The 25973-nt window shown below is 36.9% G+C and overlaps 6 protein-coding genes across 11 annotated transcripts; 3 read left to right on the top strand and 3 right to left on the bottom strand.

Annotated features, from left to right (window-relative positions):
- The first annotated feature begins 276 nt into the window (after positions 1–276).
- LOC111312805 (uncharacterized) lies at positions 277–6555 on the top strand. 3 transcript variants are annotated; one of them, XM_089769141.1, is made up of 14 exons: positions 277–940; positions 1769–2064; positions 2213–2466; positions 2558–2615; positions 3179–3303; positions 3415–3625; positions 3701–4001; positions 4083–4146; positions 4231–4291; positions 4385–4457; positions 4537–4627; positions 4725–5075; positions 5149–5370; positions 5720–6555. In XM_089769141.1, exons 2-14 carry the CDS (start codon positions 1938–1940, stop codon positions 6164–6166), a joined length of 2385 nt encoding a protein of 794 aa, XP_089625267.1. In that variant the 5' UTR covers positions 277–940; positions 1769–1937; the 3' UTR covers positions 6167–6555. The 3 variants fall into 3 exon arrangements, with proteins under 3 accessions (XP_089625267.1, XP_089625263.1, XP_089625259.1); XM_089769137.1 differs by having other exon boundaries at positions 923–2064; XM_089769133.1 differs by having other exon boundaries at positions 923–2064; positions 2165–2466.
- Positions 6556–6678: 123 nt separating this feature from the next.
- Positions 6679–8807, bottom strand: LOC111312806 (AP-2 complex subunit sigma-like). Of its 3 annotated transcripts, none has more exons than XM_022913435.2 (6): positions 8686–8807; positions 8483–8562; positions 8308–8351; positions 7860–8033; positions 7348–7407; positions 6679–6945 (listed from the first exon to the last, which is right to left on the bottom strand). In XM_022913435.2, exons 2-6 carry the CDS (start codon positions 8505–8507, stop codon positions 6754–6756), a joined length of 495 nt encoding a protein of 164 aa, XP_022769170.2. In that variant the 5' UTR covers positions 8508–8562; positions 8686–8807; the 3' UTR covers positions 6679–6753. The 3 variants fall into 3 exon arrangements, with proteins under 3 accessions (XP_022769170.2, XP_022769169.2, XP_089625292.1); XM_022913434.2 differs by having other exon boundaries at positions 8648–8788; XM_089769166.1 differs by lacking the exon at positions 8686–8807 and having other exon boundaries at positions 8483–8641.
- A 725-nt stretch (positions 8808–9532) lies between these two features.
- Positions 9533–11363, top strand: LOC111312803 (WEB family protein At1g75720-like). The gene is made up of 2 exons (XM_022913427.2): positions 9533–9861; positions 10680–11363. Exons 1-2 carry the CDS (start codon positions 9715–9717, stop codon positions 11166–11168), a joined length of 636 nt encoding a protein of 211 aa, XP_022769162.2. The 5' UTR covers positions 9533–9714; the 3' UTR covers positions 11169–11363.
- Positions 11364–14456: 3093 nt separating this feature from the next.
- Positions 14457–18551, top strand: LOC111312802 (uncharacterized). Of its 2 annotated transcripts, XM_089769149.1 has the most exons (6): positions 14457–14739; positions 15492–15639; positions 15718–15908; positions 16057–16164; positions 16299–17737; positions 18227–18551. In XM_089769149.1, the coding sequence occupies exons 2-5, from the start codon at positions 15525–15527 to the stop codon at positions 17697–17699; spliced, it is 1815 nt and encodes a 604-aa protein (XP_089625275.1). In that variant the 5' UTR covers positions 14457–14739; positions 15492–15524; the 3' UTR covers positions 17700–17737; positions 18227–18551. The 2 variants fall into 2 exon arrangements, with proteins under 2 accessions (XP_089625275.1, XP_022769161.2); XM_022913426.2 differs by lacking the exon at positions 18227–18551 and having other exon boundaries at positions 14506–14739; positions 16299–18097.
- A 352-nt stretch (positions 18552–18903) lies between these two features.
- Positions 18904–19532, bottom strand: LOC111312804 (uncharacterized). Its single transcript, XM_022913428.2, has one exon. It carries the CDS (start codon positions 19414–19416, stop codon positions 19042–19044), a length of 375 nt encoding a protein of 124 aa, XP_022769163.2. The 5' UTR covers positions 19417–19532; the 3' UTR covers positions 18904–19041.
- A 3374-nt stretch (positions 19533–22906) lies between these two features.
- LOC111311417 (uncharacterized) lies at positions 22907–25497 on the bottom strand. Its single transcript, XM_022910797.2, has 3 exons — positions 24850–25497; positions 24652–24752; positions 22907–23794 (listed from the first exon to the last, which is right to left on the bottom strand). The coding sequence occupies exons 1-3, from the start codon at positions 25395–25397 to the stop codon at positions 23139–23141; spliced, it is 1305 nt and encodes a 434-aa protein (XP_022766532.2). The 5' UTR covers positions 25398–25497; the 3' UTR covers positions 22907–23138.
- Positions 25498–25973: the final 476 nt, after the last annotated feature.

Below are 25973 nucleotides of genomic sequence, written 5' to 3'. Positions count from 1 at the left end.
TTTATTGGTCCATACCAAAATTGTATTTAAATACTCTTTAAAATTAGTTAAATAGTATTGTTATATTAAATAAAAATAATTAATATTTTATTTGGTGAATTCTAATGTATATTAACTGGCCAAAAAAATGTATCAAAGAATTTATGATTTTAAAAACTACTATACATTTGAGGGCTATAATCGTCTAAAAAACTTAGATTCAGGGGTGTTGTGGTAAAATCCGTTTCATTCACCTGAAAAACTATCTATAACTCACGCACCAAGCATGACTAGATTGGACTGTGGCCGAGGAACAGATAATCGATTTGGAATCGTAATCATATATGCTCCCGTCGTCTTCCCATTTACTCACCGAGTCCCACTCTCTTCTTGTCCTACCCCTTGTGACTCTCAACCTTTTTTTTCCTTTCCAGAATTTACCTATTCATTTTTTTTCACTTTAAACCACCACGTTCCCCTCCCCTTCCCTCTTACAGGCGCGTGGTGCTCAAATTCATCACCTCTCACGTGAATTTAGCAAATCTTATAGGAGTTACCACGTGGAGGCCATCATCGAGCATTGTAATTACAGCCGTCGGATAAAGTGTGTTAACTCCAGTTTCAGTTACTCCATTTATTATTTATTAAAAGCACTGAACAGTTTGAACCGTCTGTGGGAGAATAATAAAAGAAGCCATCGAATCGAAGGGCCAAACTAGCCGAGGTTGACACCAATAACTAACAACAGTGGATTTTGGAATCAGGTGGGAATGCAACGTGTACGAGGCAACGAAATCCGACGTGGCGGACATGTAGGACAAGATTGTTTGTTTGATCGGACGGTAAAGGAGAGTCAGAAATTAAAAGGCGCGGATTAAATGGGACTTGGGACTTGAGAGTTGGGATGATGCATTTAAAAGCGAGCGAGAAGAGCTTGGGAAGTGAATCTCTCGAACAAAAGGTTGCCGCCATCCGCATTCATTTCCTCTTTTGGTTTTTTTTTTTTTTTAATTTTAGCTGACATTTTTCTTTTTCTTTGTTTTTGAAAGGTTTGTTTAATCTTCAATGGTGGTTTTGGTTTTGATCTATGAAGGAAGTGAAAAGTGTGATTGTTTTTGTTTATTGTTTGGGGAAAGGAGATTCGTTGCATTAATGAGTTTTTCTCTGTAATTCAAGTTGTTTAAAAAGAGTTTTTCCAAACATTTGCTTTCCTTCTGAGTTTTTTTTATGCTATTTTTATCTCTTACTATTACTTTTTTTTTTTGGCTTTATCTTTCTTTGTTACTCTTTCAGCGCTTTATTTCACGAAAAACCTGATTCTCTGAACACGAGGAATTAATTACTTTTACCTTATTTCTTTTGAAAAAAATTCAATCTCTCAGTTTTCAGCTTTGTTCTTCTGTTTGTCTCTGCTCTCTTTTCCTCTGCTTTCTCAGCTGAGAGGAAATGGAGACGCTTTTAAGCTCTTTGCTAATCTCCAAACAGACAAAAAGAGAGAGAAACGGAGAGACAACAGGCAAGATTAGGCAAGGCAACAACTAAATCTGATTTATTTTCACTTTCCATGGAAAAAAACAAAACCCAAACGCCACTTTTTCGATTTTCTTTCCGGCTTACTTTTTGCTTATAACTAAACCCACCAAAAAAAGAAAAACCCCATTAATGTCATCTCATTTTTTCTTCTTTCTTCTATCTCTTCACTTCTGAATTGTACCCATGGATGCATTAAAACGAAGCTTTCTCTGACCCTTTATGTTTTTGTTTCTTGTTTTCATTCATGTAATTGAAGAAGCCCTGAAAATGGAGAAGAAGAAAATTTTGGGTTGAAGCTTTTGAGGCGGTGTTTCTTATGAGTGAATTTGGATCTTTTTTGTTATTATTATTATTTTTTTGTAACCGTGAAAGCCGTTTTCCAAGAGGGAACTGCCAAGTGATAGCTAGATGTTAGTAATGTTAGCATGGATATGATATCAACAGAAATGGACAAGAGTCGAGACGTGAGGCGTGTAACAAGTCGGTTCTCACGACAACAGATTAACAATACAAGCAACAAGCAACAACAATCTCGACCCAACCTCATCTTTGGTAAATTTACTGTAAAACCCCTACATGTCCTTCGCTTGTCGTTTCCTTTCACATTCCCTATTCTTCTTTTTTTTATTTTTCTTGTGTTGTTGATAAGAAGAGTTTAAATGGCTTTGTTCGTCCATTGATTTTGAATGTTGCGATGGAGGTGTTGGTGGGGACTTTGTTTGTTTAGAGAAACCGAAGAAAGAGAAAATAAGAAGACTGAGCAGCGTTAATGGTAATAGAGGCAGTCCCACTCCCTGTCCCTATAGCAACCAACGCTGTGAAACTGAAATGGGTAGTTGTTGTTGCTGTGATTTGTCTCCTGATAATAGTGAAAGTCAGTGTCCTTCACAGTCACATCATTCTTCTTCTCTCATCACTAGTTCCACCACCAAGAGATTTAAGATTCCCAAAAAGGTAATCCTCTTTCAACACTCTTAAATAAAATGAATTTTTTTAAAAAATTATGAAGCTTTTAAATTTTGTTTATTTATTTATTTTTCTGCAGTTTTTTGATGACTGCAATGTCGTTGATCATGCCTCTGTTCCACGGAAGCTGCGGTCAGGTGTGTAAATTGTGAATGAGAAGTAGGAAGGTTATTTTTTTAATGTATATAATTATTCTAAAAATGAAAAAGGAAAGGAATTTTTTTGTTTTTTTTTTTTTTTTGTACTTTATATCTGTATGTGTTTTTTGTTTTATCAGGGGTTAATCAACTTGTTGTCCTGTCGTTTTAAAATTATAAGTTTGCATTGGATGGGGGAGCTGCTGGGAAGTTTCTTGATTTTTGTTTTTGCTTTTGGATTGGAAGTTTAGAACTGAAGCGAAACCATGGCTTTTTGCTTTTTCTTTTCTTTTTATGGACGCAAATTCTTTTTGCTGTCTCTTTTCTTAATTCTATTTATAATTATTGATGCTGTGACTTTTGTATTGATTCTTTTCAATTAATTATGTTATCACCATGTTGAGTTTTTGCCTCTTTCTACATACTGAAGCTTACTTTTTCAAAGGAGATACTGGAGCTTCTTTTTGTGAATTTTAAACCTGAAGCCTTTTTTGATGTAAAGGAATAAAAAAAGGAGGTTTGATGGGATTAATGTTTTGGGATATTTGGAATTCTCTTCACAGCCATGAAGAAGCGCGGTTGCGAATCCATCTCCCCGCCTTTACCAGATTCAAAGAAACTGAACCATACACTTGGTGGAGGCGAATCGCATAAAAAGGATGGTGTAAAGAAACCCAAACTGAATTTGGTTAGTCAATGATCATTGATTTCCGGAGTGTCAAGTTCAATTATCATTCTTTTTGCAGTTAAGCATTTGTAGTTTATGTAGGTGTTGAAATTGCTTTTTTTTTTTTTCAAGAAACAAGGAGAGTCAGACTGGTCCAGGAAGGGAACTGTTTCTGGGCCAATCACAAAAGATGAGGAAGAGGTTGTGGAGACCCTGTATGCTTTGGCAGGAATGTTCCCTGAGGGTGACTCAATGGATAAGAATAAATTGAGTGGTGAATCAATGGAAGTAAAATCTTCAGCTCCTCTAGAGACATCAGAGAGTCCCGTCACAACACGTGAAGGTTTTCATCTATTTCTAACAATTTGGAAGAGTTTAGTTTGTTGTTATCTGTTTTATAAGTTATTTAATTCTGCAGTTAAAAAGGAAGATACGAACTCAGTTTGCCATCCACAAGCTGCTGAGACTGTTCCTTCAGCCACTATAGAGGAGTCATCCAATGAAGTTGCTGAACTCATTTCTTTGAATGGACCTGCTACTCAATATCAGCCTGGCTTGCCCTGCAGCAAAAAGTCCCGTAAAGAACCAGATAGTACTATTTCTCAAATAAGGCCGAATACTACCATCCCTTCGTTGGCTAAGAGTGAATCTGATGCTGAGAAGTCATCTTGCATTCATGGCAACTTTCATGTTCTCTCTGAACCAAGCTTAGAAACTGGGTGAATACTTGTCTTTAACTTACATTTATCTTTTCTAGCGTTCTCCTCTTTTTTCCCTTTTAATTTTTTATGCTTATGCAGATTGAAGCAGCCCAAGCAACAGGTGACCAATCTTTTTGAGAGAAAGCCAGAGATGGCATTTGGGGTAAGCTTGACATCTAAGTCAAAATCACAGACTGCTTTCAATGATCAATCTCAAACTCATATGGTTGCTTTGGGTTATTCGAAGGTTACTACTGTTGAAAGGCAAATGGCACAGCAACATATGATCGAGGAGCCAAGAAAAAATGGTAAATAGCAGCTTGCTTAGGAGCTTCACTTGGTATATTTAGCTTGATTTGTTTTGCTATTTAGATACTCACTAACATAATGTGGTTCTGTAGGTCTTGCATTGTGGCCAGGCTTGTCTTCTTCTGTGCCCCTTGTAGCTGGGAGGAGCCCTGGTGGTTCTTCACCGTAATTCTCTTTCATCATCATAAATATCTGTTTCATTACTATCTTTATGGCATCCCTCATACTTTTAACTCTATATCAGATCATCTGCTACTAAAATTCCAGCTTGGTTGGATGCTGCAATGTATGGCCCCAGGACATGTTCACTAGAAAGTGGTTCTTCAACCGAAAAGGTAAATGTGTTCAGATGCCCGTTACCGTGACATTCATGAATGTCTCTGTGCACTTCAAGCATCTAATCAAGTGTATGGTGAATGATGAGATGTATAGGTTTTGGAACCCAACATGGATAGGAAGTCAATGAAGAGGTGTGCTACTCATGTTTATATCAGTTGTCTCATTCGTAATTTACAGATGCAAGACAGCAAAGACAGCACTCTTCAACAGCCTCTTCAATTGAAACCCCATTTAGGATTAAAGCAGACAGCTCTTTTGTATCCCAACAATTGCAGTAATTTGAGAAATGGTATAAATGGCACCATGCCTAGTATCCGTTCTGGCCATTCTACTACTGATAGAAGTTCTTACGAAGCTAGAAGTGGCATTCTGGAGAAAAAACTGCTCCATCAGGAACAACCACAGGTTGCTTCAGCATCTGGGATGCACACTTCAGAGAGGCAGGTAAAGTCAACTATTGGGATTTCTTGTGGTTGTTTCTTTCTCAGTACCCTGATTACTCGCTGTTTCCTGGCAGAGTTTTGATTTCTTGTCTTTGTCGGCTGGATGCATTGGTATGGAAGCTAATAACAGCCCTAAGATAGCTGGAAATGCAATTGAATCGTTGCAACAACTCCAAGTTCCTTACCTTCATTCACTTCCACAACATCAGTCACTCTTGCCTTTCTCAATACTCCCTTCTCGTTTTACCTCCTCTGCTTACACAGACCAGCTTTCAGCAGGAAAAGCTGCGCAGCAGGTTTTATTCTTTATATACTTTTCTTACTTTTTTTCCCTCATCTGCAAAATAGGCTTATGTTTGTGATTGATTTGAGAACTTTTAAACTGAATCGCATTGCAGCCGCCTTAATAGATGAAATCATAGTTTGTGGGACCACTATACCGATAATTGCATCCAATAAGTGAGCACATCATTGAAATTGCAGCATTTAAGTTAGAAGCTAATGGGACCATTGATATGGATTATTTTGCAAGCACCCAGTTGTATCATCTCGTTGCTGTTTAGGCCCACTTTAATATATTTCTGCTTGTCTGGTCATTTCTTGTCATGACAGTTTTAACTTCATGTTCTGGTATGTTTACTGTAGGTCCAACTGCACCTACCTCAATATCTTAGTAACCCTTACTGTGGCCCTCCTTACACAAGTCAGTCAGGTGTTGCAAAACCACAGCAGCAACAGCAACAACAACAACGATTTTGGGCAGCTCACCTAGCAGCTGAGTACAGGCCTGGGGGAACTTCCGCAGTCTTGACCCAATTTCCAAGTTGGCCGAATGGGAAGCCTGAGTCTTCAACATTGATGCCCTGTGCTCAGACTGCCATCCCTCCCCATTCAACACTAGATGCTGTTGGGCCCAAGTACAATACAGTCCCACAATATCAGCAGCCAAAAGTTGCCATTTCTTCATCATTGCCCCCAGCCAGATTTAAAAGGCCAGATCACCATATTCCATACCTTCTTGAAGAAGGCAGTGATGGATTTCGCGCTGCTGGGCCATCGCCATTGCAGTTACTATGCAATGAGCGCTTCTGAAGTTTGAAGTAGAAAGTTCCTTCCACTCATGACGTGCAATAACATTATTTTATTCTTTCAACTGCAAGTGAGACCTGGTGCTCATCCTTGATCAAACAGGGAGAGGTTGATGAAATTCACCACTCTGGATTCGAGCCTGAAGTAATGACAGAGCTTACTGGTAATCCGATGTTTGAAGAAATCTCTGAAACTCTCAGTAACATAAGATTCCTGTAGAGTTTTTTTAATGCTCGTTGCCCCATTGTCACCCGCTTTACAGTGAAAGATACGAAGAAAAGATAATTGTGCATGCTTTAGGTTTAACCTTTTCTCTGTTTTGTTTTTCTCTCCCTAAAAGAAAGAATATTATGGACGGAAAGGGAACCGAAGGAAATAGTTGCATCTGAAAATCTTTATTTATGTTCTAACTTCATGGTATAATATTCCATCACTATTCAAATGCAGAACGCCATCCACCCAAATTCATTTCTTCGTACACTTCACCATGCAGATTGTTCAAGTAGAACGCTGAATTAACATGTCAATCAATTCCTTCAAACAAAATTTAACACAAAATTACAAGGTCAAGTAACCTACTTATCTATACATCAACCATATATCAAATGGAAAACAATAGACGCTTCTCCGTTTTTAACGCTGTATCTTTTCCATGCAAAACTGGTGAACAAGTTGAAATAACACCAAAATGAAGCAACAATTAAGAAAATTTGACACAACTCTCTTTCATGCAGAATCATCTTTACTCTAGTTTCTCCAGCTCCCCCGTTCACTCTGATAGCCTGCAAAGTTCAACAACAAAGACTAACCTCAGTGCTAGTTTCAAAGCCATCAAATATTGTCAGTCTCCTTTATGACAGGAAAAAAAGGGACCATTTTGCTTAAAATAGATCTTATTGCCATCATTTTCAAAGAGTACATTCCTAAGAGCATTTTGGTAAAGACATGCAAAATAACTATGAAAATTACAAGAACAAAAATCTGAGCTACGGTTTTACCATTGCTACAAGCCTACAATTAACAATTCAATGGGTAATGATGATGATAGAGAACTACGTGACATAAAAAGGAGGTGAGGTAAAAGGATGAAAGAGGAAGAAGGAGAAAAGATGCAACTTTGATTAAAGTAACCATACAACCATCAACATGATATAGTAATTAAAGGCTTCCAGAAGGACGTGAACCTTTTTGCTTGTTTCTTGAAGCTCTCCAGCAAGAATGAATTCATCAAGTATCAGATAAACCTTCAAGAATTTCAAAGGAAAATGGTAAAGTGTATTGCAGAATACTATGACAATAAGCAACAATGCACATGTTAACACTGATAAGTTGAACATACGCTCAAATTCATATCAACAATCACTGAAGCTAACATGGTCACTTCTCAATGATCAACTTAATGCACAATTATTCCAACATATGAACAAATCAAAGCAGACAAGACAGCATAACTAACTTTCAAATACACAAGATAAAAATTGCAAAAAGCAATTTGAAAAGGCAGTTCAATAAGAGTTGAAACTTGATATCACGAACTTGATCAAAGGCCCCTTTCACAAGTTTAATTGGAAATAAAGCAAAATAAGAGGAAAAGAAAAATACATCTTTTAGGTTATTGAAACTGGCAGCTCCATATGAATCAGGTAGAAAATTTCAACTGCAAAAGTTTAAGATAACTATCAGAGTAATTACATACCTTGTATATATTAAAAACCAAATCGAGCTCGCAAACACTGCTGAAAAAATGGTCCAATATCTCCACAAATAAATGGATGCACTCCAAATATGCCAACTCATTATCCGTTATGTCAACACACAATGAGAAAAACAATCCAGCATACCGCCTGTAGATTACCTTGTGCGTACGGAACTGAAAAAAAAAATCCATACAATCAATCAAGCATTCAGCAATTGCATTCCTAAAGCCTAAATCTTTGCTGGTGTTTTTATATTTCTTCAATTTTCAAGTTAATTTCTTTGGAGGGGTTCTTTTCTAAAGCCATGATTAATCAAACAAATTAAAGCAACTTTTCTTACTCTTTCTACAATTTTTCCTAAGTAACCTAATAAAGTAATAGGAAATCACCAACAAAAATAGAAAGTTTATAAACAGATTTAATACGAGAATCGAGAATTTCACCAACCTCATCGAAATTAGTAAATTTTGGGTCTCTGTTAACCATCGAAACTGTACAATCAAAATATTCAAAAACCCTAATTAAGAAATTCGCCCAAATTCCAGAACAGTAGAAAAAAAGTCAACATTTTTGAATAATCAACATAAAGGGAAAATGTAACGCCTCGTATTCGATCTTGTACTTCTCAGAATCCTCGAGAGGAACATAATATTTGGCTAAACGAGTCTTGCCTTCCCTGTTTTGCAACAAAATGAATCGGATCTGCCACCATCAAAAACACAACGAAGAGATCAAACAAGGCTTCAGATCTTGAACAAAAGGAAAAAGAGTTAAACAGATAAAGTACGATATCATTGTTGGAACCAAGGAATTTGGAGTTAATACGCAAAGAGCGAAAATCTAGGGCTCGAAAATGGTACAATACGACAATGTTTTATCGTGAAGTGTTTTCTCGTTTCGCAGTTGGTCGAACTCGACATGCTTGGAAGTTTTACAGAGAAGGAAAGGAAAACTAGGGTGTAATGATGCAGACGGATAGACCCGTATGCTGCTTTATTTATCGGCGTTTGTAACCGTTGATATGTTTGACTTTCATGTTGACAAGACGTCAAGGGCATGCTTACATGTTTATTTTCCTTCTTTTTTTTTTGGCAAAAGAAACACACGCATTAGTTAAGATCTCTATGATTGAGGTTTATAAAAGGATTTATATACTATAAAGCCTCTAAAAATTAATTCTGGAGCGCCCTAAAAAAAATCAATTTTTATATGAATAGTAATACAAGCCTCTTTTAAGTATCTTCTGTACCCCCCGCGGGGGGGGGGGGGGTGGTTTGGGCGGACAAAGACGATGTTGACACAACAACAACATCTCTACTTTGTTGTTGTCCGGTCAATCCTATTTTCAGCATGTCTTTTTATTTGTCCTCTTTGGGATATTCCCACATGATGAAGGTTTTTATTTGTAAGAAAACAGCATGTAATCCTCACTCATCATTCATTGGAAAGATTTTATCTTGGAAAATTATGAAATTTACTGCTAATAAAACAATTTAGGGGAAGGGCCCTCAACTGAAAGTGTGAGATAGTGGGCCCTTTGATCCGTTGCGTATGGTTAAGGAGTCCCTCTCTTCCGCCTAATAAATAGGCGCCAGCCGAAATTTGACAAGACCAAAGCCCATTCAATCCCACCAGCTTCACCTTCAAATGCAAACAGAATTCCAGTGAAGTGGACGCCAAGTAACGAAGCTCCATTCCCACCATATTTCTTTTGCTCCCCCCATTCCCATATCACATTTAGCTACTTGTAACCAACCTCGCCATCTCCTTCTCTCAAAATATATCATAGTTATAACAAGGTTCACTATAATTGTCAACTTTCAATATTCAATCTTCGTTTCTCTGCCAAAGTTAATGAGCATGGACGGTGAAGGGGGAGTTGTGATGATAAAGAGGGCAGAAATCGATACCAGGGCACCATTCAGGTCGGTTAGAGAGGCCGTTGCCTTGTTCGGGGATAAAGTTTTAGCTGGTGAACTTTATGCCACCAAGCTCAAGGAGGTAAATTCCAACTGTTTCTTTCTCCTTTTTTTTTTCCTTTGGTTTGATGGCCATAATTGAGTGCTTTGATCTGAGGTTTCCACTTTTCAACACTGGAAATGTGTTATCTCATTTGACAATGATACAATCTTAGCAAGAACCAATTACATATACTGGCTATTCTCAAACAACTGAATGTTGTATTTTGCCCTTAGTGATTCATATGATGCATTGCGTTTAATCAATTTTTCTTGATCGACGATCATTATGGCGGTGGTTCAACTCTGAATTTTTCAATTTAATATTCGGTTTCGGCCTCAATTTAAAATTGAGAAGAGTTATGTCTGCTATCTTTTACATGCTAAACAAAGCACAAACTGTTCTTATATTGTCCTGAGATATGCTTGCTTGTGGCTGAGTGAAAGTGTTACGGTTAAGCTGTGGTACTCCCTATAGCTTTGGCTTTATCATGTGATGGAATAAAGGTGTAGAAATAAAAATAGTTTGGTATAATATGTTATAGGATACAATAATTATTAGGGTTTTTTTAAGCTTTATTCAGGAATCAATCTCTGATTTTTAAGCTTTATTCAGGAATCAATCTCTGATTCTTGATGAAGACATCTCCATTCCCCTTCTAGAATATCTGAAAATACTGTTAAAACTTTAGAAGTGGAGAATTATCCATCAAACAAGCAAGCATCTACTGTGTCCTTGTCTATAGTTTCCTGGCAAAAAAAAAATCCAGTCTTGTAAATTCATCATTTGAATTCTGGTATTGTTTGTATGTCATAATATTACCATCTAATTAACTAGTTTACTAATTTCAATTCTGACAGATGCATGGCGAAGCAAGTAGAATTAATGGTCCTTCCGAGCTGGGAACTGTTACAGCAGAGCTGGAGGCGACAAAACATAACCTACAAAAGGCCAAAGAAGAGAGTATGGCAATGGCAAATTGCCTCTCTTCTCTTAAAGAAGAGCTTGAACAAACAGAGAGAGAGCTGCAGCAAATGAAGGAACGAGAAACCGAGAAACTAATGATGGAGTTTGAGATCGCAGATGTCAAAATTGTCCCAGACTCGACAAAATTTGAAGTCAAAAAAACACAAACATGTAATGAAGAAGGAACAGAGTTTCAAAAGAAGAGATACGTGACATTTGCAAATCCACCTGCTTTGGCTCAAGTTACTGTTCCACAAGGTGTCGAAAAACTGGAGAGACACCCTTCACTAAGAAAGAAGAAGAAGCCATTGATCCATTTGATTGGAGGGATATTTTCCAAGAAAAAAGGAAGCCCAGGAATTGCATCACCAAGAAGCCCCTGAATTATTCCATACTTTGAACATAATACTATCAGCTCCAACAATAATTACCAACTAAATTTTACATCTTCTTTTTGTGAAGTTTCATATTTCATTCAATTTCTTTTGTATACACTTCTAGCAGCGTAAGGCATGGCTGTGGATGTTTTATGAGAGAGTTGTGTTATGCAATAAAATTGATAGAAATTACTTATTTTTTATTTCTAAACCTTTATTCCATCAATTTCTATCAACAGAGTTGTGTTAATCATCAACCCTGTTCCCTCAGAATCTTATCGAATTAACCCACTTTCAAGTTTTTCTCAGCACGTGACATTTTCTTTTCCCTGTGCATAAACTCTTTCATCTGCTTGCTATATATACCGTTACTTCTTTCCTTCGTACCATTTTAAAGCTACATTTTGAAGGTAACATTCTCCTTCCAACTCTCTTTATCAGTGGCCTTATTGTTGGTTTTCTACTTTTTTATTTGTTTAGTTTTGTTTATTCTCTCTTTGTACCCTAACCCAAACCCTAATTCGTGTGTTTCTCTTTCTGCTTTCTGTTTTTTTTTTTTTTCAATTTAAGTTTTCATCGAGTAATTTTATTTTTTGGATGCGGTATGGTTTTTCCATTTTTCAGTAATCAGTTAATATGTTTTGTTTGTTGTGAATTTCTTGCGAAAAAATTATGTTTCATCGCTCATTCCTGAGCATGAGATTGAGACAATGATTTTCTAGTTGTTGAATGATGTCATCATTTTGGGTTTTTTTATGTATAGATTCTCCCGACTCTTCATTTTTCTTGAACTACCCGTGTCCCGCGACATGGTTATGGACATGGTTATACGAAAAAACTTTTTAAAAAAATCTAAACTTACCCATGTCGAGGACACACACAGTACTGACTCTGAGCCCAAGTCTGAATAACATAGGATTTTATTGTTTGTGGGTGTAGAAATTTTCAGTTTTTAAAAGCGTTCAAACAAAACTCGTGTTTTCATAATATGTAGATCAAGTGCTTGTTTTGAACTCAGCATTCTTACGGAGGAACTAGATCAGATGCTTGGCGTTTTGTCTTCTGGTGGAAGCCATCCATGGATAATTGAGTGCCTATCAAGCTTCCCCGTATAGATATTTCTATTATACGTGGTATGGACAAATACGAATTCCTTATTTGTTGACATTTGTTTTAGTGTTTTATTATCTTCTCTCTCTTCTTTCAGGTTTGATCGAAGCAGCTCCAATATTACCATGGTTTAAGGAAAAATGTAAGTGAAATGGTTGATGGTAAGGGTATTCATTCGAGCAACATTACGAATAACTCTTCCATGCATCTTAAAGCAACCATTTCACTTGTATTTTTACTTAAACCATCCGGTGATACTGGATCTGTTTCGATCAAACATAAAAGAAGAGAGAAAAAAGTAATAAAACATCCAAAAAATGTCAACAAATACAAAGAAATTCATATTTGTCCATGCCAGGTATAATAGAATGTTCAAAATGCTGATGCTGATGCTGATGTAATGGTTGAGCAAAAGTGTGGAGATAGGCCTAGCCAAAACGTTGTGATGGATGAATCTAATTATGTTGAAAATGGTGCACAGCAAAACGATCCTAGACTGATGAAAACATTGATCAAGGTTTTCCATTAAGCTCCCCAAATCCCACCTCTGCTGATATGTTGCGGCAAAATATTGATCCTGGCCAGGCCAAAGTTGACATTGAGCATCCTTGTGCGGAACAAATATGTGAATTTGAGGATGAGATGTTTAATATTCCCTTGAAGTCTTTTCTTCAGTTCACTGTACACACCAAGTCAAGATCCTGTGGGGAAAGCTGGCTGGACAGAACAAAATTTCTGTGTAAAGTGTAACCAAAATGGTCAGGTGTTGATCTGCAGTTCTAGTGTTTGCCCAATTGTCGTTCATGAGAGCTGCTTAGGTTCTGCTGCAAGATTTGATGATAAGCGCAACTTTTATTACCCATCTGTGCATATTCTGTTTCCATCTCAAAGTACCTAGTAGCCAAGGACAAGCCCTCTCCTTGGCAAGGAAGGAACTAGCTGTATTTATGGATCCTTTTTCAAAAAAAACTGAGGACAGCGGAAGCTTCAGAATCATTCAAGATTGGGAAGAGTTATGTCTGCTATCTTTTACATGCTAAACCAAGTACTAACCGTTTATATATTGTCCTGAGTTATGCTTGCTTGTGGCTGAGTGCAAGGAAGGTTGAGCTGTCATCTCCCAATAGTTTGAGCTTGATCATGTGATAGAATAAAATTAGTCTGGTATAATATTATAGAATATAATAATTATTAGGGTATTTTTAAACTTTATTAAGGAATCAATCTCTGATTCTTGAAGAAGATATCTCCATTCCCCTTCTAGAATTTTTGAAAATATTGTTAAAACTTTAGAAGAGGAGTATTATCCATCAAGCAAGCAAGCATCTACTCTGTCCATGTCTACAGCTTCCTAGCAGAAAAATCCAGTCTTGTAAATTCATCATTTGAAACTTTGGTATTGTTTATATGTCATAATATTATCATCTAATTAACTAGTTTACTAAATTCGTTTCTAACAGATTCATGGCGAAGCATGTAGAAATGGTCCTTCCGAGCTGGGAACTATTACAGATGAGCTGAAGGCGACAAAACTTAACCTGCAAAAGGCCAGAGAAGAGAATATGGTAATGGCAAATTGCCTCTCTTCTCTTAAACAAGAGCTTGAATGAGCGAAGAGAGAGCTGCAGCAAATGAAGGAACGAGAAACCGAGAAACTGGTGGAGTTTGAGATCGAAGGTGTCAAAATTGTTCCAGACTCGACAAATTTTGAAGTTTAAAAAAAAAAAAAAACACAAACATGTAATGAAGAAGGAACAGAGTTTCAAAAGAAGAGATACGTGACATTTGCAAATCCACCTACTTTGGCTCAAGTTAAACTGGAGAGACACCCTTCACTAAGTAGAAGAAGAAGAAACCATTGATCCCTTTGATTGGAGGGATATTTTCCAAGAAAAAAGGAAGCCCCAGGAACATCACCAAGAAGTCCCTGAATTATTCCATACTTTGAACATAATACTTTCAGTTCCAACAATAATTATCAACTGAATTTTACTTGTTCTTTCACATTTCATTCAATTTCTTTTGTATACACTTCTAGTAGCATAAGCCATGGCTGTGGATGCTATATGAGAGAGTTAATTCATGCAACCAAGTTGACAGAAAATACTTCGTTTTTTAACTTGTGGCAAATTGAGACCAAATTTCAACTCTTATTAATAGCTTTTCCCATCTACATGCTTTCATAGGTCACTTCTAAACCCTCATATTAACCCAATTTGACATCACCAGCCCCGTTCTCGGAACCCCGGCCTCGGAGTCTTAACGAACTGGCCCATCCTTTTTTCTCAGCACAGAACTTATTCATAAACTCTTTCATTTGCTTGCTATATAAACAATTATTTTCCCATTAAATACCTTATCCCTCGCTTCTCTTCTGAAAAAAAATTTCCCCCTTTTTTCTTTATCAACTTTTTCATTTGCATCCATTTTCCTTCTTTCATACCTTTTTAAAGCTGCGATTTTGAAGGTAACATTCTCCTTCCCAATCTCCTTATAAGTAACCTAGTTGTTGGTTTTTTATTTGTTTATTTTCTCTTTGTGCCCTAACCCAAACCAAAACCCGTGTGTTTCTCTTTCTGTATTCTTTTTTTTTTTTTTTCAATTTAAGTTTTCATCTAGTCATTTTATTTTTTGAATGCGATATTTTCTAGGTTCTATTTACAATGGGTTTTTTTTTTTTTTAATGTTGATTTGACTTTGAATTTTAGTCTTTTCAGTTAATTTACGAACGCCAAACCATTGACTAGCATGGTTTTATTGAAGGATTTTTCTTATAATTTATCCACTTAGTATTCGTAGATGAGATGATTTTTGAATTTTTCAGTAATCAGTCAAATTTGTTTATTCGAATTTCTTTAAAAAAATTTATGTTTCATTGCTCATTTCTGCGCATGAGGTTGAAAATAAGCCAAATGTAGTTAAAAACAGTGATTTTCTGGTGGATTTCTGATGCCATAATTTAGGAGTTTTATTTTTATGTATAAATTCTACGACTCTTCATTTTGCTGGAAAAACCCGTCTCCCACGATATGGGTGTTGGGTATGGACATTGGTTATACAAAAAAACTTAAAAAATCTAAACTTACCCATGTCGGACACACAGTATCTGACACTGACACCAGTCTGAATAACATAGGATTTTATTGTTTGTGGGTGTATAGATTTTCCGTTTTTAAAAGTTTTCAAACTTACAAAACTCGTGTTTTCATAATAATGTAGATCAAGTGCTTGTTCTTGAACTCAAGCATTCTTATGGAGGAACTAGGTCGGATGTTTGGCATTTGTTCTTCTGGTTCAAGCCGTCCATGGCTTTGGATAATTGAGTACCTATCAAGCTTCCCCCAGATAGATACTTCTATTATACGTGGTATGGCCAAATACGAATCTCTTGATGTTTGTTGACTTTTTTTGGGGGTGTTTTATTACCTTTTCTCTCTTCTTTCAGGTTTGATTGAAGAAGCTCCCGTATTACCAGAGAATTTAGGAGAAAATACAAGTGAAAGGGTTGCTTTAAGATGTCTGGAGGAGTTATTTGGTCCTAAAAAGGGACTCAGTAATGTTGCTCCTCCTGATTCAAGAGTTGCCTTTAATCTTTCGGCAAGCTGCGAAGATGTTCTCGAACACATTGTGCAGGAGGTAAATATAAAACAAACATTCTATTTTCAGGTTTTATGAATTTTGGCTGTCTTGAAAGAAATTAGTATTTTTTTTTTCATTTTTCTCATATAAGAACTTGCTAACTGGAATGTATACATTGTCAGTTATAAGTATCTTTCGTTATCAGGTCTCACTTTCAAATCTGAAAAAGGCTGGACCAGAGCTTTTGAGATGGGATGCTCATCCCTTTTTAATGCATAAAAGAGCTTCCCTACCTAAATGTGAATTAGAACAGGTAAAATAGGAATTTCTTATTTCTTTGTTCCTGCTGCAATGATGGCTAATGGGTATCAATCTTCATTCACTTTTTTTTGTGCTCATGTTCTTATTTATCTATTTATCATTTCCTATTGACCGTTTTTGAAACAGTTGAAAGATTCAATTTTGAAGGGGATTCCTGTTCTTGATGGTGATGAAAATGTGCCTGCATCAAGGTTGGATGACAATGATGATGAAACTGTTAATCAAGAGGGTAACTTGATTCCTCAGATTCATGAAAATGATAATGAAGTGTTGCAAGATGGGTTGCTTGAAAGAAATTTAATACCCTCTAAGAGGTGTAGAAATGACTTGCTTGCTGGAGATTTGGTGGGACTGATCAGTGTTAACCAGGATGGTATGCATAATGATCTTTTTTTGAATGCAAAGAAGTTCCAGCAGGATGCCACTTGTTCTATTCGGTCTGTTGAACAGATTCCACTTCGATTGCATGGTGAGGAACTGTTGGAAGATGAGTCTGGAATAATTACAAAAGTTACTGAAATAGAAGGTAATAACTTGGTCAAGGATTCTCAAGCAGGTAAGGGTGACCAAGATGTGTGTGTTGCCTCAAGGACACTTGGGCAGAATAATGCTGTTGGTCATGTAGAATTGCAGGATAATCAGACGGAGAATGTTCAAAATGCTGATGCTGATGTAATGATTGAGCAAAAGAATGGAGATAGACCTAGCCAAAACGTTGTGGTGGATCAATCTATTTATGTTGAAAATGGTGCACTGCAAAAGGGTCCTAGTTGTGATGCTGGTGAAAATATTGATCAAGGTTTACCATTAAGTTCCCCAAATCCTACCCCTGCTGATGTGTTGCTGCAAAATATTGATCCTGATGCGGCCAAAGCTGACATTGAGCATCCTTGTGTGGAACAAATATGTGAATATGAAGTTGAGAGGCTTCTCTTGAAGAAGAGCCTTTTCTTGAGTTCGGAGTACACTCCAAATCAAGATCCTGTGGGGAAAGCTGGCTGGACAGAACAAAATTTTTGCGTAAAGTGTAACCAAAATGGTCAGATGTTGGTCTGCAGTTCTAGTGGTTGCCCACTTGTTGTTCATGAGAGCTGCTTGGGTTCTGCTGCTAGATTTGTTGATAAGGGCGACTTTTATTGCCCTTTCTGTGCATATTCTGTTTCCATCTCAAAGTACCTAGAAGCTAAGGACAGGACCTTCTTGGCAAGGAAGGAACTAGCTGCATTTATGAAGCATTTTTCAAAAAAACTTACCGAGGAACAGAGGAAGCTTCAGAATGATTCCACATTAAATGGTGATGAAGACCTTGCTGGAATTCAGGAGACTGGACATTTAGGAGAGCGAGAACATAATTTTATTGGCAAAAATGAAGAAGCTCATTATGGACCTTCTGTATCACATCTAAACGATAATGAAGTCTGTGTAGAAGAAAAGACATTAATGGGTGGGGCAATAGATGTTCAAGGTGAAAATAATGAACAGGGAAGAAAAAGTGGTCCATTGGCACCAGCCCATGAGAGACCATGAACACCAACAGGAGGAACAACCTGCCAACCTTAAATCAGGTAGTGACAATCCTACCAGTGAAAACACTGAAACCATCCCTGTAAATCAGGTAGAAGTTGATAGAGAAATTGTGAAGGAAGCTATAGAGCCTCAGATTACTGATCCGCCTCAGAAACCTGTCTGTGCTTTTTAGAGTGATGGAGAAGAATCTTCTACTGATGCAAATGATAAGTTTATAATATCTAGTGATAGATAAAAAATGCAACTCTCTCGTTGCTGCTCTCTTGCGTATTACTTGAAGTGCACTCATGCATCCATTATACTTATAAAGAGAGAAACCAATATACCTACTGTCAACTGTATCATAAAAAATTATAGCAAAAAAGAAAAACAATCAAAGCTTTATCATCTTCAGTGCATCTTCTCCTTTTCTGTTATTTTTTTTTTTGCTTCCGTTGATTTCATATCATCTCCGCTTAAGTGTTTTTTGATTCGGGTCCTTTTCCATTTATTTTGTACTACTCGTTGAGCTTCTTGTTCTTCAACAGATCAACAAGTGGACAAAGAGTCATCAGCAGCAGCAACAGCAGAAGTCTTGATCTTTTGCTCTCTCCATCGTTGCTCTTCAAGGCTCCATACCAAAATTTCTTTTGCCTTCTATTCTACTTTTGAGGCTGCATGCGAGCTCTTCTTATGGTTTTGATCAATGTTTGCTCAGGATATTTTCTATTAACATGGAGCTCTTTGTACTGTAAAGTACTTTTTATCCTTCAATGTCCGCTTTGTGTTGTTTTGATTAATTTATGCTTCAATGTATTTAGTTTACGTTTGAATGCAATTGGAGTCAACTACTGATTTGAATGTTGACATTTTAAAGAAAAAGATTAGATCTGAGAATTGACAACTAACTACTGGTTTATTCATTTCCATATGCTTTTCTTATTGGGACAGGGAGGACTAAGGAGGAAGGGAGAGAGAGAGAGAGAGAGAGAGAGAGGAGTGGGGGAGACAGTGTGCTGGACCTTCAAGTAGCCCAGTTGGACCATTAAAGTGTTTGGGTCCAAGTGGTTAGCCTCTGCATGGAGCCTCGGGCCGCCGGAACTCGAAACCCTAACAAACCGGATGGAAATCAAACAAACAAAAACATTTTAATATGAAGATTTTTCTAAATGTACAAACAGAGAACAAACATTCCAAGTTTCCAACGTCTCTTTCTAAACCACGAAGGAAGAGACTAATCAAATACTTTGAACAAACTGATGTGTTAATAAAGAAAAACTTCAAAGGAAAAAACAAGATAATATGATGAAGGAGAGTAGGTGCCAAGATAATAATTTGACGATTTGATTAACAAGGCATATGATCAAACCATAAGATCAGATTTTCGACCATCCGAAATCCCCTCTTGTGATGACTTGTTGAAGAACTCAATGCAGTCAGCAATGGCCTCATTGTAATGCGAGTGGGACGAGTAATATGAACTGCATGAAGTCTTTGGTGGATCAAACCTGTCGCAGTTCTTTTGCTTGGGAGCCGTACTTGACGTGCCAGGAGATCCACCAGAAGGAAGAGAAAACAAGAGCCGCATAAGAATCTTGCGGAAACGGTGAAATAGCTTCATTGCAGACAAGTTTAACTTGGGAGAGAGAAAGCTGGCTTGAGGGGTTTGGTCTTGGTGTAGGGTTTCACTGCCTGGTCTTACTTGTACAACAAAGCTCTCTCTTAGAGGCCTGTACATTGTAAATTTGTAGTGATGGAATTTTTCTCACTCTGATTTCGGTTGCCAGATGCCCTCCGGGAAGTGTAATGCTATCATGTGTGTCGTTTGATTGTGAAGATATAAAAAGGGTGAGGTTTTCGAAAGGATGTGTTTATTCTATTTTGTAAGGTTCGTAGTGTATATTGAGAAGGAAAAATAATGTTGGCAAAGACCATGTGCCTAAATCATTCGTATTGGGCTTCACTTGTCCTCGCAATGTAGTTTGTTTATTCCAGTTCCTTGATTGATTATCTTCCACTCCAAGCAGTAGTCCAACAAAAATAACACCTGCCACTGATTATATCAAAAAAATTTATGTTTCTTGTCTACTTTGAATGATCAGAAGTAAGCCAATCCATGCAGAATGCACTTGGAAAGATTAGAAGGCAAAGGATTACAAGTGCTGGTGAATGATGAGTGACCCTCATTGTCCCATAAAAAAACCCTAAAATGGATCTTTAACATATGACTAATTAATCAAACAGTTGTGGGGTCTATATAGAACGAATCAAGCTCATACTTGAATAATACTGTCTCTGCCATTGTAATCATTCACTTTTACTGTCTTGATCATAGATGAAGTACTTGAAATCCTTCATTAAAATTTTAAGCTAAAAATTTCATCTGATCTTTTTTCTCAATTCTTATTATCTCCACCTCAAGTGGGGGTGCCAGACATGCCAAAATTCTACCATGCTTTCATGTTCTCTGGCGACCTTAACAAGCTATGATCATTCATTGATTAGGCAAGTATGTATAAAGCTAAACAACTAAATCGGTTGATGAGATTTTTTAGCCAATTCTAAGCAAAAGAATTTGCGGTCCTAAAAAGCTAAATTCATAGTTTAGCTCCTCCGTACATGGATCAATCACAAAAGTAAGTCCAAAAAACAGGAGGGAAAGAAAACCCAATATTTGAAATAGTGAATAAAAATTGGAAAGAGTGAAACATGATGAGATTGACAAGAGTTTAGATGACATCATTGAGAGTGGAGGGTTAGGGCAATGATTTGTTAAGACAAACATGATTGTGTCTCGTACTTACATCTTTAAACTAAGAAGTGGAAGAATCATGAGGTTTACCACATTCCTGTTAAGTTTCATTCACAATTATGGAGATTAAGATTAGTTTTTTCCCTTGTATGTTGGGCTTAATAATTAGCTTGTTAATTGACATTTGATAGATTCTGCTTACACGTTCTATCCCCCCAACAAAGCTGAAAAAAAAAAGATTGAAAACGAGTAAAGAAGAAAAGAACTTAATTGCCACGCGAATTGGACCTCTAACGTGCCTGGTTATATTTGGGTCCGGTTGCCTTTGAAGGACCTGAACTCAGGTTTCATGGGTGGGGCATTAATCCTGGTCAAGATAAGTAGGCCCAGCCTCAAAGAATGGATCTACTGTAGTATTAACGGTATGGCGTCAGTAATCTTTCAACTTAACTAAATGTGTTTGTTTCTTCACTTTCTACTCTTTGGATACCTCCTCAAAACATCAGGATGTTGGGAAAAGGCAAAAACCCCTTTATCTTATGTAAAGGAACAGCTTTATAATGTTGCAAAATATGACAGGTGAAACAGGATTGAAACTTTAAAAGTTAAAACTATAGCCATTGATCATGGATCCTTCACTCTGCCAAGTATTCTAGCCTTTGCCCTTTGTGTATCAGCAATGGTTCTTGCAACTCAGCTGGCTCTGTAAACAGCAGGAAGGTGCAGAAATTTAGTTATGGTTAAAAGATGCCTAATCATGTGTCCAAATCAGAGCTGAAACTTTCTAGAACAATGAATTTCTAAAGCATACCAGATAGAGGAAGCACTCTGGTTAGATTTACAGCTTTAAATGAGCCTGTACAATAAAGCAAAGACTCGTATGCAACAACTTAATTTCCTCTTGTTTAGGATGAAGGGAAAATTTTAAGTAAATAAACAACGAACTTCTTCAGCCTGCTTTCCTTCATAAAAATGTTCAATAATGATGACTTTTCCATATGATCAGTATTTGAATTCAACATATATAAATAATATACATGTCACACCTGTTTATCTGCATGTGTTGGAAAATTCAATCTGAAATGAAATTGCATGTAGTATATTAAAATGAAAATGCTTACACTGTTTGGACCCCCTTTTTTTTTTGTGTTAGGTTAACCCATCTCTCATTTCCGTCCAACCGAAGTACCAAACCATTCTTATAGTACTATTTTTCTTAGTATATTTGCAAATTATACGTTTTTTTTTTTTTTGTTAGATTTCGATTGAGATTCAAGTTCGAAATTTTTAGAGTTGATTTCAATACCTTGGGATGGTTTTATCTGTTTGACTTTTATAACATCTGCAGGAGCAATACCAAAACTAGAATAGATGCTGTAGGCTAACAAAATCTACAATTAAGAAAAAGACCTGATTAATTACTCATCCTAATTAAGTACTGAATGAAATTAATGGTAGCTTTCACCAACAACTTTGATTAGGAACCACGGCCAACCATCAACCTGTCAACGCTCACTGCCTACTTATCCCAAATGAATCTTAGTTATTAGCAAATCAGATTGAAATTAAATTTGATTTTGACTGTAGGAAACTTCTCATGACATGAGCATGGATGACCCCGGACTTAAAATATAGTTTAATGTGCAAGAATTTCAGTAATCTCAACAAAGATTGCGTTAATTAATAAGTATTATGATGTTGGGAAGGCAACTAATTCTTATAATTTAAGTCAAATTACAATACTAAAATCCAAACACTTAGAAACAAGAAGAACGCAATGAATGTGCATATGCTAGAGCATGTGTCCGCAATAATCATCTGTCCACTGTACTTTGTTATAAAACCCATCATCCCTCATGCCTGAACGAGGCCTTTGTCCGGTTTCCCAATCCTTGTTTAGTTGCGTGGTCAAACTCCACCAGGATCCCACTTTTTTTTTCTTTGCTTTTGCAATTATTCCTAGATAATCTCACGTGGGTCTTAATAATGCTGCTCCAACGCCCGTCTAAATCATCTCCCTTTCAACATAATTTGAATTTTCAAGTAAAAAAATATTTCGCACCCCAAATATGGCCATACTTTTAACAATTTAAACCAGGTTCTTTGATTAATTTGATACAGGAAATGGGCTAGAAATGTATGACAAGGGATTTATTTGTGGTACCACAAACCCACCAAGAAAGCACAGATTGCAGGTGAGTGAATTAAAACAGTGAAAAGGTGTCCATGAAGATGACAATTCAATGACTACCAATTTATAAACCTCTCCCTACAAAAAAAATAAATGAAGCAGCAGCAGAAATTTTCCCGTTGCTTTGTTTATGTACAACGCAGCGCCTACATGGTAGACAAGCAATCAATTATTTTATATAAAAAATTATAATTTAAAAATAATTATCCGATTTAGTTGAACTAAATTCAATTCAACAATCAATGATTTTAGAGTGTTTAATTTAAAAAATTGAACCCAAAGTTTACCAACAAAATTAAATTTTTATGTAACAATCAAATTTTTAATTTGGCCTATCAGATTTATCAGCCACGCTTGCAGTTGAGCTAGCAACGTTAAAATTTAAAATTAATTTTAAAAAAATGGAAGGAGGGAAGATTTGATCTCGGAACAACGTAGATCAACATTTATGTACACAGTTAACGTGGATCACTTGATTTTAATTCTATGAAAACGAAGATATTTGACTTCAAAGGAGTCAAGATTCAAGGGCTTTGTAGATGACTACGAAACAAGGAAGGATAGCCCTTGGATTAAAGACAACCAACTCCTCGAGATTGGAGTAGGCCCCGGCGTACGCTGCTAGCGAATCGTACGAGCCAACCGATAAGCTGCTATTATCCTCCTCCAACGGCGCATCCTCCGTCACTGGCTTCACCCTTCCCGCGATCACACGGCAAACCAGCATTGCCCTACGCCCGTCCGTACATTTAAGTGAGTCGTGGGCCCTACCGCTACTAGCAGTAGTGCGGACCCCTTTGAATTCTGCGGCCCCAGCGGTTCCACCTTTGTTTTGGAACCCATGTCTGATTATGGTGCAGACACCGCAACCCGGGACGGAGCCGCACAAGCTGGACGAACCACGGGCGCCGAGGGAGCACGACAAGGTAGTGCAGTGGAAACGGAGGAGCTCGTTACCGTCAGCTGCCAACCTAGGGTTTTTTCTCGTGCCATTGACTGCACGTGTCTTCACCGCGTCGCGGCAGTCCTCGAACCGTTGGATGGTCCGCTGTGTGTTGTGGACTTTTAATATGCGTTCGATCTTACAGATTGGATTATCCTTCTTTAGCCAGCTTGATTTGAAGATAATTTCCACAATATTTCTGCCCGAATCTTCTGGGCCCAACTCCGAAACTACACCACAAAAGAATCAAATCAAATTAAAATTATTTTTTAAAAAATTTTGTTGCATTAATTGGAACATTAATTGGACTTGTCGGTGGGGTCACGGTCCTCATAAACCGTGCAAATTTGGCGTTACAGGCGGGGGAAATATGCACTGATGTGAAAGTCCTTCCCTCCTTTATTTATGCAAACGACAGTTGTGATATTTAACATGGTAATAAATAGATTTACGGACAAATTATTGATGAAATGACATGAGAGTTTGTTGTTTTGAATTTCCTTGTAAATTATGAAAAAATATATTTTTTAAATTGTTAGATTTTATGTAAATAAATTTATTTAAATCAATTAAAAAATACTAAAAAACTTAAACATCTTTACAGCTAAACAAAGGATTTACGGCATTAAAAAGTGAGATTTTGTTAAAGCAATAGAAAAGGCTGATTAGTCAAATTTGCAAAGTGAAAAAAAGTAGCAATGACATAATTGGTAAACCATTTGACTGTAATAAGTAGTCGTTAATCATCTTATAAACTAGTGATTGTACTCCTTTGTTTCTTATGGATAATAAAGAAAAAGTGACACTTTTTCTTTAGAAAAAATTTGTAACTTTGGATCGATTCGAGAATAGGTATTAATTAAGACAAAATGAACAAAAAAAAAAAAGATAATTAGCTTTTATATGTAATCCAATCGATTTTAATATTACAACTTATTACTTAAAAAATGTAAAATGAAACAATTCTATTTTCTAAACTATACATTAGAAATTGTAATTTTCTTGCTAAAGAAATTACTGTAAATAATTCAGGAAAAATATACTCCAGGACTAAAATTAGCAGATGAAGCTTAAGAGTTACATTTACCTGCATGACGGACAGCTTGATGAAGCTCCAAGCTTTCAATCTTTGGGAAGACCTCTCCGCACTGTGAGCAGGCACAGATAGTTGTTCTTGAGGATGGATGCCTGATAATATCATATTTGGTCAAATAACCAAGCAAAATTTAATGGAAAATGAGGAGCTAGTATTTCTTTTTTCTTTATATTTGTATGGTAATAAAACCTGCTGGGGTCAACGATCATGTGACACTCATAACAACCAGAAAGCTTCCTGAATTGCATAGCTCTTGATGAAGATGACGTCGTGTACGTTGAGCTGCTGTTGGATCTTGTTGACCCTGACAACGACCGACTTGACGAGCCATTTGCAGCTTTGCGTCTGAGTAACCCAGTTTCTTGATCCACTGTGCTACTCTCAGGTGAGTTATCAGCTCTGTGAACAACCTTCGTGTTGCTATGAACGACGTCCCTGAAGCTGCAGATAGAGTTGCAAGAGGAACCAAGTTTTGAGTACCCATGATGCTGAGGAGGGTTATTCTTTGAAGGGTCGTGAACTTTTGAGCCTTCGATCTGTTTGCAAGTGAGCAAGTTCTTGATTTGGTCCCATGAAGACGGTTGCTTTTTCTGCTTTCTTCTGCGCTTGGTCGACGGTTGTTGTTTCGTGGGCTCTGCCGCCGGCTCCGGTAAGAAAGTGAGTAAAGCCATAAAAAACAAAGCAAGGAGATAATAATAAAATAGTAAAAGAGTAGCAGATCTAGCTCTCTCTTTCATTAAAGAGAGGGCTTTTGATTTTTTATTTTTTTTTCTTTTAGTGTGGGCAAATAGAGAGGGATCCAAGACGGGTAATAAGGAGGCAAAGTGAGAATGGTGGGAGTGGGTAGCTGCTTATTTACATCTATGTTTCTTCACTTTTTTTTTTATTTACCTCTCTTCCTTGCCATTGGACAAGTGCTTACATTTTGGACCACTTAATATAACTCCCGACGTGACGGTTGTTCCATTGATTTTGGCCCGGGTCAATGGAAAAGTAATCTCATCAAACGGCTCAGCACTTGACTGAATGACTGGCCCATTTAAATACTATGTATGTTTGGACGGCCAAGATGGCCTTGGCTGGCGTAATTGTCTTGGTACTTTTTTGTCTTCGTTGGGCTCGCAATAATTTTTACACCATTTAGTCTTATTTTCCTTTTAAGGATTGCATATAAAATTCACAGTACATAACTTTGGATAAAAAGGTGAGTTTGGAACCGTTCAAATGAATATTATTTCGTTAACAGTAAAAATTTTTATTTTAATGATCAAATTTAATTTCTTAAAATATTTATAAAACATTATTTTTCGTTG

The sequence above is a fragment of the Durio zibethinus genome, chromosome 1 (genome assembly GCF_047325235.1).
Source record: "Durio zibethinus cultivar Kanyao isolate XHJ-2024 chromosome 1, ASM4732523v1, whole genome shotgun sequence".
Lineage (NCBI taxonomy): Eukaryota > Viridiplantae > Streptophyta > Magnoliopsida > Malvales > Malvaceae > Durio > Durio zibethinus.
The sequence above is the reverse complement of the archived record's forward strand: the minus strand, read 5'-3'. Positions and strand labels throughout refer to the sequence as shown.

Coding starts and splice junctions, on each gene's coding strand:
- LOC111312805 (XM_089769133.1), top strand. CDS start 1,938: ATGGATATGATATCAACAGAAATGGACAAGAGTCGAGACGTGAGGCGT. Junction 3,304..3,414: donor AGAAACCCAAACTGAATTTG/GTTAGTCAATGA, acceptor TTTTTTTTCAAG/AAACAAGGAGAGTCAGACTG. Junction 4,002..4,082: donor GAACCAAGCTTAGAAACTGG/GTGAATACTTGT, acceptor ATGCTTATGCAG/ATTGAAGCAGCCCAAGCAAC.
- LOC111312806 (XM_022913435.2), bottom strand. CDS start 8,507: ATGTTCCTCTCGAGGATTCTGAGAA. Junction 8,352..8,482: donor CCTCTCGAGGATTCTGAGAA/GTACAAGATCGA, acceptor TTGATTGTACAG/TTTCGATGGTTAACAGAGAC. Junction 6,946..7,347: donor TTCAAGAAACAAGCAAAAAG/GTTCACGTCCTT, acceptor TGAACTTTGCAG/GCTATCAGAGTGAACGGGGG.
- LOC111312803 (XM_022913427.2), top strand. CDS start 9,715: ATGAGCATGGACGGTGAAGGGGGAGTTGTGATGATAAAGAGGGCAGAA. Junction 9,862..10,679: donor ATGCCACCAAGCTCAAGGAG/GTAAATTCCAAC, acceptor CAATTCTGACAG/ATGCATGGCGAAGCAAGTAG.
- LOC111312802 (XM_089769149.1), top strand. CDS start 15,525: ATGGAGGAACTAGGTCGGATGTTTGGCATTTGTTCTTCTGGTTCAAGC. Junction 15,909..16,056: donor TCGAACACATTGTGCAGGAG/GTAAATATAAAA, acceptor TTTCGTTATCAG/GTCTCACTTTCAAATCTGAA. Junction 16,165..16,298: donor CTAAATGTGAATTAGAACAG/GTAAAATAGGAA, acceptor TTTTTGAAACAG/TTGAAAGATTCAATTTTGAA.
- LOC111312804 (XM_022913428.2), bottom strand. CDS start 19,416: ATGTACAGGCCTCTAAGAGAGAGCTTTGTTGTACAAGTAAGACCAGGC.
- LOC111311417 (XM_022910797.2), bottom strand. CDS start 25,397: ATGAAAGAGAGAGCTAGATCTGCTACTCTTTTACTATTTTATTATTAT. Junction 24,753..24,849: donor ATGATCGTTGACCCCAGCAG/GTTTTATTACCA, acceptor TGATATTATCAG/GCATCCATCCTCAAGAACAA. Junction 23,795..24,651: donor TCAAGCTGTCCGTCATGCAG/GTAAATGTAACT, acceptor TTTGTGGTGTAG/TTTCGGAGTTGGGCCCAGAA.